Source organism: Lottia gigantea (genome assembly GCF_000327385.1).
Source record: "Lottia gigantea unplaced genomic scaffold LOTGIsca_63, whole genome shotgun sequence".
Taxonomy (NCBI): Eukaryota; Metazoa; Mollusca; class Gastropoda; family Lottiidae; genus Lottia; species Lottia gigantea.
The window spans coordinates 1,482,826-1,495,906 of NW_008710145.1; the positions used below are offsets into that span (position 1 = coordinate 1,482,826).

Consider the following 13,081-nt stretch of genomic DNA (forward strand, 5'->3'; position numbering starts at 1 on the left):
TTTATCCTTAATATCAAGTCATTATGATTACAGTGGTGTAACCTATTTTCGTGGATATAAGGATTCAACACTGAATTTCGTCAAAGATAAAAAAACGAAAAAAATTGTTTATGTCTTAGATGTTTCCTCAGATATTCTACAAAATAATTAAAATTGGTTTATTTTGATTTCTTTATGAATCCTTCACTTTGACCCATATTTCATGAACAACCAACTCGGCAACGGCGGCAGAATGCGTCACCTATTTTCGTGTACAATGTTTGATCTATAAATAAGTCGAGAAAAACACGTTGTATAGATACCGGGTGGTATAATTAACTTTTCTTAGTAGTTATCTTTGATATCAATTCATTATAACTAGTGACAATTCCTTCAAAGAACCACGATTTAAAAAAAAAATAGTGACGACAAAATATGATACGTAGCGTGATTTATTGCTAAAAGTCACTGAAACAACATAAGAATATGGCCCACTTTGTGTTCCATAGAAATTTTCTGCTGACACGGAACCCGCTAGTTGATCACGTGACTTCATTCGTTGGAATACATTCTAGCAGACGACACTTGGAATTCCGATTACCGCTTGGGATTATAAGGAAATTCGGCCGATAAAAAATGGTGATGTTTGGTAATAAGTGAAATCCGCCATTTTGTATTTGTCAAAGTATACATTAATACATTTTACCTTGCTTGAAACTACTGGATTCATTCTACTAGCTGACATTGTAGAGAAAACCCATGTTTATTAAAACAAACTAATGCTGAGGTCGCGCAAGGTCGCTCATGTAAATTGTTAATCCTTTCCGGAAATCCACGAATAATAGGTTTCCATGAAATTAGGTTACTTGACTGTATGAAAATTCTTTCAATTCCTTTTGCTTGTAAACGCTTTTAAAACTAGATATTTTGATGGAATCAATGAAATTCGGTATGTGGATAAATATTCATAAAACGAAGATCTAGTTCGAATTTGAGCTATTTTCGATCGTTAGAAGCAGAGTTATTGCCCTTGCCCCAAAATCTTGAATATTTACCAGACGCATGCCGTGGTCGGCATATATGGCTGTGGTCCACTAACTTTTGAAGTCATTGTTGGAAGTAGCCCACTGACACTTATCTTCAAATAAACTTTAAAATAATTGACAAATTTGGATTTGCCAACAAATTTGCCAAGACAGTAGCCAGATTTACTTTACTGCTTAATAAAAAGTTAAATATGGTTTGTCTGTTTTGTTTCTTAAAATGACAACAATTACCGCTTACTTGACTCAGATGATATTATATAGATTTAAACTATTTATTGTATCAACGTTATCTGGACTTATTAATTTTGTTCATTTAATATGCCTTTTACTATTTGTTTTTTCTTAAATTAAATTCAGCAGTCTGATTTTGTAAGTTTTAAGTAGGTTGAGAAAGTTAATGAAATAAATGAATAGAATGGACCAAAATCTAGAGAAATCCATAAGCTTATCTGAAAGTTAAACCAAAAATATCTACTCTGACTACACTGTTTTCTGAATTGAATTTTGGCAATCATTTTCATATGCAGTCTAATTAAAATTCGTTTCATTTTTTTAATTAGTTTTATTGATATAGCAACTTCAGAGTAGGGTCTAACAACCAGATTTTTGAACAATCGTCAAAATTACCTTTTGACCAAACCTACTTTAACCAATTGAATTTACGCCTTCTACGCGTTGGCGTCTTGTGAGAAATTGAATGAATTTGATTGGTTAAAACAGGGTTGGTCAAAAGACTCATTTTTAGTATAGAAGAATGGGGTAGAATATAGAAGTAAGAGGAAGGGGGTAGAATTCAGAAGTAAGAAGATGTGGGTAGAATATAGAAGAAGGGGGTGTGTCTTTCCAGTAAATTTGTTTTAGATAGATCTACATTTATATAATATCTCCCCTATTGATATACAAAACTGAAATTAACAATTTAATCCTGGACATATGAAGAAACTAGAAATTTAAATCCAGCATCAATATTAATACAGAAGAATATTGTCTAAGTGTTAGAGAGTTTAGAGATTGAAACAAGTTATTTTTAGGTCCATTAATTTTTTGGTAGTTATAAAGAAGTCATTATTAGTAAAACAGCTTTAACTGAAATGCAATGATATAATCTTACAGTAGAGTCTTTATGAATAAGATTAATGACTATTTATTCAACTGACATTTTATTTTATAACACTAATGAAATTATAGGTTATTGCATGTCATAAAATAAGGTTCAAGTATTCAAGTGAGATTAAAACTGACGTGTCATATGATATGGTATCCCTGTTTTTTATAAGTCAAGATATTGAAATAAATGGTTCGAATTTGACATTAAGAAAAAAACCTACCAGTAAAAAGTAGAGTTGAACATTTTATCTGTCTGTTTGTACATATAGAATGGAAAAAGTATGATTTAGTGTACACAAACTTATTGTTGCTTTATTTTTTTATCCTTTTACTTTCTGATGAATGGCTTAGTTTCATGATTTTTTAGCTTCTCCTGTTAGCTTAATAATGACTTTGAAATGTCTTTCTGTTAAGGTCTGAACCCATTGATTGAAAACTTGAAACAACTGGTTTAAAAATGGAACTTGTGTAAAATATTAAGTTTCAAAATGGGGAAAGTTAATTGTGTCATATTTTTAAGTAAGTAGATAATTTAATTTCCGTCACAAATATTTTATGTCAAGTGAAATGAGTTCACGTTATTTAATTATAAAAAAATATTTTGCTCATTAGACAGATGCATTTTCATTGTGATTTTTTTTGATGACTTAATTTAAATGTTTTTTGATATGATACATCATGTAACATTCCAAAATATTGTTTCCACCTTGCAAACATGTCCATCTATATGTCTAGCAAACATGTCCATCTATATGTCTAGCAAACATGTCCATCTATATGTCTAGCAAACATGTCCAACTATATGTCTAGCAAACATGTCCAACTATATGTCTAGCAAATTTATATACTTAATTTGTAGGTATATTGTTGGTGCTGGTAGAATTGAGTTATACACAAAGATCCAAAAGTAAGTAGATCTAAGTAACATCTTTTTTCTTCTTATAAGCCCATCTCTATATATGGATGTATATTGTTGGCACCCAGATGCTAAACTATCTCATTCACAATTTACGGTTTTTAAGCTTCATAGACAAAAATTTAAAGTAATTTTAGGCACATACTATGATAAGATATACAGTTATTGTCCTTAGTTTGCAAAAGATTATCTTATTATTTTTTGATTTAAAAATAAATTTACTCAGTCAAGGGCAATAACTCTTGAAACTGCTCATTCGATTATTACCAATTTCAAACTTGACCGAGATCTCATCAATATAACAAGGGGCGATGGCAATATACGTCCACATTTCCATGTACGCGTATAAAAATCCAGTTGATAATAAGACCCTATTTATTTATTTAAAAAAACTCAAATCAGAATTTCAATATCATTTGAATCATTCTTATTTTTGATAAAAAGATTGTCATGTGTTCTTTAAGGGACATGTGCACCATTTTTTAACCAATGGTACCTTAGTCTCAAAAACAAGATGGTTAAATCACAGCTCACCGTCAAAATTTGAGCCTTCAAATCCACGTGTGACTAGAATTATCTGCATTTGAATGTTAAAATGATGACTCGTCATGATATCTTCTCATCCATCACCTATAAGCAGATAATGATATAATGAAAAAATTCTTATGGATTACAATTACTAACTTTATTTGAATTCATTGCTTGATAAAGACCAGAGAACACTGGTCGAAATGTCACTCAAATAAAGTAAGTAATTGTAATCCATAAGAATTTTTTCATTATATCCAACACCTTTACTAAATGCCATTCAAAGATCAGATAATGATATCTTTTAATTAGAAGTGTGTTACTTATAAGGTGGATAATTGTTTACTGCAAAAGGCCAAAAGTGCTACATTATGAGTCAATATATCTTAAGAAGTAAATTAATCATTTGATAATAATTTGTTAAAGTTTTTGTGCGTTTTATTGGTGCAGATTATAGTTGAAATGAAAATTAAATTGAAAAGAAAAAATGTATTTGTTTTCATCTGATATATTTTTAGGAAGGCATCACATATATGAAGATATTGTTTGTTCTCCAATGCCTGTAAAGGCATCTCACTTGATTTTGTGCAATACATGATAACTATAGTTCCAGACTGCGAAGATCATGTCTTTTGCTGTAAATGCTTCCTTCCATCAGTGCAACTCATCACATCCACAAACGCACCCGCATACACATACTCTACATATAATCTACATATACACATACTCTACACATACACATACTCTACACATGCACTCTACACATGCACATACTCTACACATGCACATACTCTACACATAATCTACATATACACATACTCTACACATACACATACTCTACACATACACATAATCTACACATGCACATACTCCATACATAATCTACATATACACATACTCTACACATACACATACTCTACACATGCACTCTACACATACTCTACACATACACATAATCTACACATACTCTACACATACACATACTCTACATATACACATACTCTACACATACACATACTCTACACATACACATACTCTACACATACACATACTCTACACATGCACATACTCTACACATAATCTACATATACACATACTCTACACATACACATACTCTACACATACTCTACACATGCACTCTACACATACACATACACATACTTTACACATACACATACTCTACACATACTCTACACAGCCATACTATGTGCATGTCTGATGACACAAATTCTATGAGCCAAAATCAAATGTCATCTCCGTCTCCGACTATTGTTATTTATTACAGATTTAGACCTGTGCAAAAAAGATCATAGATTTATACCAAATGGAGATCATCTACCTAGTGTGGGAAGTAATATGAAGGTCTATTTTAGTGTTAAGGAAAATGTTGAACAACAATGTTTAATGAGGTTTACTACTTGTGTTAGTTGTAAACTGAATCTTACATCTGTATCATCTTACCTCTCTTTTTCTACATGTCATAAACAACTTGATGTAACTAATAGTAAATGTACTCAAGGGTAAGTCAAAGTCAAATAAATTAAGATCGCTTTTAATCTCAACGTCCAGGCAGTTGGTTATCTTGTTGTCTTTGGTAAATTATGGATTATTCTCAATCTGACCACAGAAGCCCAGTTATCTTACATAGCTATGAGCATCTATGATTGCTTTTTAGGGGAGCACAACTTAGACCTTCAACAGACAATTATTTAGAAAAACTGAATATGAAAATAAATTATTCAAGCAATTGAAAGTATTTTATAGTCCTATTGACTATTTGCATTTTGTGATGGGCTTTGTTTAACCATTGTAACTACTGTAGTGTCTCAATCTTCTAGTTTGTAGGCCTGATGGGTTTTAATAGTGAATAAATGATGAGCATTTTTTTTTTTTTCTATTTGTAAATCACTTGTTCATTAAGTACATTGTTTGTATTTCAGATGTACATATCTACATGTATTTGATCCAGACTATCGAAATGAAACGACAAAATATTTTACTGGACCATTTGATGTTTATAGATCAGAATCTAAAACAATGTATATAGTTTTCTGTTCTAATGGTATTCAATATAAACATGTAAATATTACTCTACAACTGAGTGTTGAAGGTAGGTTTTATTAGTATCAGCAGTAAAACTTCAACTCAGTGGTTCAAATAAGCATTCACCCTGTAGTCATTGGTGACAAAAAATTTTGCTGAGCGGCCTGAATCTTGAGTGAGGTTGTCTTGGCTTTCAAAAAAAATTCGTATTTTATTTTCATTATCAAAATTTTCATAAGATTTCAAATGAAAGCTTGAACCATGGAATATTATAATCGCCAATTCTTTTCTGTTTATAACTAACAATGGTCCTGGTGGTTCAGCAAGGTGCTTGTTAACCACAAAGATCAGTGTTTGATCCTGACAATGGTATATTCCCAATACAGAGTCAAAGCCTGTTCTCAAATGATTCAATGTGTGAAGTTGTTTTATGATATTTTGTATTGTAGAAAAGAAAGAGGTATATAAAGGATCATCTCAAGATATTCATACTGGATATAACCAAATTGTTATGTCACCATTCTTTCCTAATTATTATGCTGAGAATTCAGAAGAGTATATATATGAATTCCGGGCTGTCAATCATGAAGATTATGTATTTTTAGTTTTTGATGACTGGAATCTTTCTCCTTACAGTACAATACAGGTATATTATTCTAAGAATATAAATCTAGAAGACTGACATTTTTGTGATTTGAATTTAGTGTTCAATGAGATTTGTCAAAAATCCTACGAAGTAATAAGCTTAAAATGAAGCTGTTTATTGTTCTGAAAGATATGAAATATACAGTTCATGTCCATCAAATGACCAATGAATTAAGAAAGTGTTTTTGACTTTGTTGTCATAATTTGAGATAGTAAGGAAATCTCTCATGACATATTGGCTTGTGAATTATTGTTATAAAAAAGTAAAAACAAAGTATCCATGTTCTTTTAGGAATTTGAGGAATCTGTTTGTTAAATCCAACACGTGTTTGTATAAATCTATTATATTTACAGTTTGAGAATACCAATATCCAGGGTCCAGTAAAAGGGTCAGCTAGCAGACCATCTGTATTATCTAATGGACCATACATAAAGTTACATTTTAAAACTGGAAAAAGTTCAACATCACAAATCAGAAGTTATATGGGATTCAAACTTTCTTATAAATTTTATGACAGTAAGTACTGGTGAATTAATTACATAATTATGATTTGGATTCTCCCCTGGGAATAGAACCTCATTCTCAGAGTTATATAAACCATGCCTGTCCTGACTAACTCTTGACAAAAACCTGTCTTACTAGTGACACTGTTTATTTTTCCCTGACATGCCAATTTGAAATGTCATGTTTTTATACATGTTCATAATTTCTGTATAATACAGAATGTTTTTTTTTACCTCTACCTGCAGTTAGTAGCCTCAACACGGTTTATTATATCTATGTGGACGTATATTGTCGGCACCCCCGTCCGTCCGTCAACATTTGCTTGCAAACGCTCTAAAAAACTAGATTTTTTGATAGAAACAATTGAAATTCAGTATGTGTATACATATTCATAATACGATGATCAAGTTCGAATTTGAGCTATTTTCGATCGTTAGAAGCAGAGTTATTGCCCTTGCCTCAAAATCTTGAATATTTACCATCTGCATGCCGTGGTGGGCGTATATGGCTGTGGTCCACTATCTTTATAGATTAGTGATTCTTTGATTCATTAGTGCTTTGAAACTTGTTTGTTTAATACTAGTTTAGATGATATAAACTCTCTGATTACTACCTGATTCTACTCTATTTCAGAGAGAAAATATGTTCAAAGACGTGAAACAAGTAAGTTAACTAAAAAATATTTAATAGTTTAAATATTAAGAAATAGTTTATTTTGAGTCATGATTGAATAATATCTTATAAACATGTTCTGTAGATGTTCCTCAGTGATTTTCGATGTTATTTTATTGGAATAAAATCAGTTATAAATTAAGTCCCTTGTATTACATCAATTTCACTATTAACCATGTTTAATGATGATTATTATAGATTGTGGTGAATATATATTAAACCGAGATGGTGGTACTCTAATGTTTCAACCATCTAGTAATATTAATGATTTCTATGACTGTATATGGGTGGTTAAAGTACAGAAAGGTTATGATTCTGTTTACTGTAAATTAGAAGCTTTTGAAAGCATTAGAGGTACAGTGAAATTTCATTAGTATCAGAGAAGAACTGTCTATTAAATATATCTCGTATTGGGATTCCAAATCTCTCACAAGTATCCAGCTGACAAAAGTTGAATATAAAGGAAATTCTCATAGAAAAGTTCAACATGAATATGTGAATTCAAATTCAGAACTACGTATTGTTATATATTGGACTAGGATTCTGCTTTTGTGATTTGGACTTCTGAATAATGATCAAAGTTTTATTTTTTTGTATCCTTCAGTTTATTGATCTTTTATTTGTTACTAAATGTCTCAAGCTGTTTAGATATATGATTAATCAACAAGACAGGTTTGGAAAGAGATCTAATAGAACAAATAAGCCATCTTATTATACCTGTGTTTCTAGCAATAAATTTGTGTGTATTTTCTCCACAGATTATGACTCTCAGAATAGGTTGGAGATAAGGAATGGGTTAACATCACAAGGTACCCTGAAAGCTTCTGTTAGTCCTGGAACTGTTGATGCTAGTAGTCTGTATGGCCATGATTCAGATACAGGGTTTTATATAAGACTATATGGTAGATATCGAGATGCAAAAGATTTTATTCTTACATACGCTTCTTATAAATTAGGTAAGTTTTCTCATTCAACAATCTTTACATCCATTATAATTGATATTGTTATTTAGAAATCTGAGAGAATTGTATTAGATCTAAAGTAAGTAAGTTGAATTGATTTAAAATTGAGCGCCAAGCATAGTTGAGAATATTTCACGTTATTTAACTAGGTTACTTCCTTTCCAATTCAAGACTTTTTCTGATTTCATCTCAGAGAAAATCAAAATCAACATATGTTTTCTAGCTTTGTATGCATGTAGGAATATAGCTAAACCATTTTCATTTGCATTTTGCCATCTGAAATTTATAAAATTTTCTTTGAAGATTACATTTTATTTATATTTTCTACAGGTGAATGTGTTGGAGACAGATATTTTAACTGTGATAATAAAAAATGTATTAATTCCCAGTTTGTATGTGATGGTTATAATCATTGTGGAGATGGTTCAGATGAAAAATCTTATTCTTGTAGTAAGTTATACTGTTTAGTTTATAATTAGACTTACTCACTCACTTACTCGGATGTCTGTTTATTACATCTTTAAGGAAAAATACCTCATACTGATTACAATTGGACATTCTCCATTTAACCCCATAATTATATGATACCAGTTAGTTTTAAGAAGAGAATTTTTTTGAATTGTTTCCTGCCATTGTCATTCAGATTTAGTCAAAGTTGTCTATCTTAAAAAATATCCTCATAGTTGACTCCACCTTCCTGATACAAATGAGAAATAGAGAAACTTGACTCATGTTTTAATCCCAACTGTCTTTATTTTATATCCAAAAGTGGTGTCAGCATAATGAAATGAATTTTTGTATTTTTGATTTGAGTGAGAAAATCTCTGAATTTGAATTTATTTGTAGATACTTATACCAGGCCAGAAGATTCACCGAATTCCTATACCTTGAGCGTTGGTGTTATTATTCCTATAGTAATATCAGTATTTTTGATAGTAGTTATATGTTTACTTCTTATATTTATACGAAGATGTCGACGTTTACAAAGTACAATACCTGATGATTCTCAGAGAATCAGTACTGTATCCTCCCACAATCCTCAGAGTGGTGGAGGCAGAGGCAGACGTAAGTTTTTTTAAAAGTAATTTTAAACGGTAAAAGAGATTTTTGGTTCTCATTTGGAAAGATAAACACTGTAGGACATAAATTCCTCTTCACTTGGTGATCAGAACAGAAAGTTTTGTCCTTTGTAACATGGTAACTTAGCTGTATTTCTACAAGTTTCAATGATTTCTAGCATGATAAGATGCAAGATTTAAACACTTGAATGATAATTTATAACTTTATCTAAGACTTTTAAATGTTACTTTTGAAAAAAAGTTGCGTCATTATATTTACAGGACATAGAAGTCGTCAACAAAGAATCAGTATGAATTTAACTATATCTCAAGATTCACCACCAACATATGATGAAGTTATACGATCAACACCTATTGGACATCTCAATATGGTAAATCAATGGATCATTTTATTGCTCTTTATTCCAAAGACTTGAATTCAAGCTCTGATTATTTTGACACATCAGAGTGTCACCTGATACACTCTTAAAATAGAATAGTCAACCAGGCATTGAGTGTCCACATGGTTTATTATGGTATTTGGCATGCTTATGAACAATATTTAGATTTATTCCTCTGTTATTTTACTCTACCTTATTAAAACTGTGTTAACTGTGCATCTCACAATCCTTGCCAAGTGAGATTTTTATTTGTGACCATGAGTGTTTATATTTGCAGGCATTCATGTGGTCTAATGCTGAAGATGGGGTTATTCAACCACCAACTTATGAAGAAGCTATTAGTTCTACTGGTGATCTACCACAGCTTTCTATATCTCATAATCTCTCATCTAGTTCTACTGAAACCACAGCCTCAGCTGCTAGACCTGTATCTGAATTAAGCTCTTCCACTGATAGTTCTTACCATCAACGACCTCGTCAGATATCATCATCTTCTAGCTCATCAGCAGCTACAGTTACTGGTAATCCTAATTGGCCAGGTGAACCAGTGCCATCAAGTGTTCCCCATTCCACGTCTAGATCATCTCGGAATAAGCCTCAAGATGACCTTATTGTAAGTGCTAATGCTTTAGGAGATAAACCTAACGAAGGACAAGCTGAGCACACTCAAGGTCATGCACCACCTCAACAGCTAGTCACACCAAAGGAATGTGGAATGAGGTATGATCCAGAGAATCAAGCTGCTGGTGCTGGTATTTCTGCTGTTCCTCCTAATTCTGCTGTTTCTTCAGATTCGCAAGACATTGATACCAGTAGAGCCTTACAAGAATATGTTGCAAGGAAAAAATATCAGAAAAAGAGAGCAAGTAATGATGGACAGACATCTAATGGTGAACGTAGTGAATCACATGTTAGATCTCCAAGACATAGACATCTTGCATCTGAAGGTTCATCCAGAAGTGAACAGTCACCATCAAGCAGTAGTGATAAAAATCACAGAAAAAGACAAGACAGAAGGGGAGGCAACTCTAGATCTAGGGACTCTCCTAGTGCTCATAGTGTTCAAGAATCATTACCGCCCCCACCACCCTCTCCGCCACAAAGATCTGTAGACCCTTCCAGGTCCGAACGTCCCAACTGCAGTACTTCTTTACTTAGTCCTTCACATGGATCATTTTCCGACAGAGTTGAGGCTAACCCTCCATTAGAACAGAGTGCATCTGATAACATAAGACTTAGTGAATCCACACAAAATCTTGTTTTAAATCTTCAGGTCAATGCTGATGACCCTCCAGAAAATACAGACATATTTGTATAATTTACTGAAATTGATTAAGCTAAAGTGATATAAGTGTTATATTGAAATATACTAAACCTTAACAAAAACATTTTGCATGTTTAAAATAAAACAGGAATAACCATAGTATTATTACAGCATGAAACAAAAAGAGAATCAAAATACCAATATACTTATAGTTCTACTTAGAGTAGATTTGAAGATGGTTCCTTGTTAATTTTTGTTCATTTTGTTTATTGGCTTGTTATGAGAATTCAATATTGCCAAAGGTAGCTAGTCTATGACATAAAGTATGTACTTGTTTTAATTTGATACTAATTTATTGTAAATTTTTGGAGAACAAATTTATGATGTGCTCACCTTTATTGCATGCCTTATCACTGTTAGTATTTATATAGTGCAAGTGTAATATTTTACATAATGTAAAATTAGTGTGTATATTGGAAGTAGTTCACTGTCATAAAATATAGTTAATATTTTTTGAAGAAACTCTGATATTCTGTAAAGGACAGAAGACATGTCTTTTTTAATCGTCAAACAAAATTAAAAAACAGTTTTTCAAGCCAAGAAAAATGTGTGATGGTTTTTTTTATAGTACTTGCCAGTGTTGTTCTTGACCATATATACAATTAAGGTATATATTGGAATGTGATCAGAATCATAATAGTGACTTTTAATGTGATTTATCTATTTAGTGCTTTATTTTATCTAATAAAAAATTGAGTTTTCTGTGAAAACGATAAACAATATGATTATTAAATTATTTACATAAAAATGTTTACAACGTAAGTGGCAATATATATGTATGTGTTGTGCCTACTGTATATTTGTATCACCTTTAATTTGTAAAACCATGCTCCATTTTCAATATCATCATACATTTTTACAGCATTTTAAATAGTGTTTAGTAACAATATTGAACCAGCAAGAGTTATATAAGACATTTTCATTGTCTTTTAGTTGTGATAAACCCACATTTTTTATAATCTTCTAGATTGTATTTTAATAGTAATGTTAGTGAATTTGTTAGTATTTGTAGTGTTTGATTACAAGTTTTTATATCATTAGTGCAATTCTTATATTTTATAATAAACCAGAGGTTGAAATTTACAATTTTAATATAAAAATTTTCTTTCAAAATTTTATAAAATCAATTTCTATTTTTTTAACCCAAAACATTTGAACTGTGTGTGTTTATGATTGGTTTAGACATGGACAGCACACTGAATTGCCCAAATATATTGGACTAGTATAATCTTTAACAATATAGCATATTAAGTATATAAATGTACATAGTAGATATATTTATTAATTCACATGAAGGCACGCACTTTTTATCATGCTTATTTTTCTTAATTCTCAAGTTTATTTTTTTTTTGTTTTAATGCAGACCTTTATTTTTTCCTGTAGTAAAAACCACAAATAATCAGACCTGGACTCTTTATAATATCTAATTATTCTCAAATAATCTTAGGATGAATATTTTTTGTTGGTCTTTAAACTAATTAAAGTTCATTGTGTATTGTTTTGAGATACAAGGCCTGATGTTGTTATTGTAAATAAAATAATTGTTATTATTTATCTTTGTATTTAGTCATTATTAACTGAATTGTTGAATATTTAGAAAGTATGCCCTGACAAATATATTAAATAAAGAACCTATTTTTAGTCAGTTTTAATAATTAATATATAATGAATGAAATTATTTAAGACACTAATAAAAAGATGAAAGAAATATATTTTCATGGTAGAAAATTTATTAAAGCATTAAAGGTTTTTATTTTAAAATTGTACTTTTTTTTTTACTTAACCAGCTCATGTTTTGTAAAATTGCCTCAGTTTTTAAATAGTTTTTATTATCGTATTGTTTACGTTTAAAATACATTTGTACATTGATCATCATTAATTAAAACAGCTTTAAT

The 13,081-nt window shown here is 30.8% G+C and overlaps 1 protein-coding gene across 1 annotated transcript; it reads left to right on the forward strand.

Moving 5' to 3' along the window:
- Nucleotides 1-2,620: 2,620 nt before the first annotated feature.
- Nucleotides 2,621-11,180, forward strand: LOTGIDRAFT_167107 (hypothetical protein; the record flags this gene model as incomplete). The annotated part of the gene is made up of 13 exons (XM_009064568.1): nt 2,621-2,651; nt 2,992-3,039; nt 4,862-5,096; nt 5,517-5,686; nt 6,069-6,265; nt 6,619-6,781; nt 7,403-7,432; nt 7,640-7,795; nt 8,200-8,397; nt 8,734-8,853; nt 9,250-9,468; nt 9,744-9,853; nt 10,140-11,180. 13 exons carry the CDS (start codon nt 2,621-2,623, stop codon nt 11,178-11,180), a joined length of 2,718 nt encoding a protein of 905 aa, XP_009062816.1.
- Nucleotides 11,181-13,081: the final 1,901 nt, after the last annotated feature.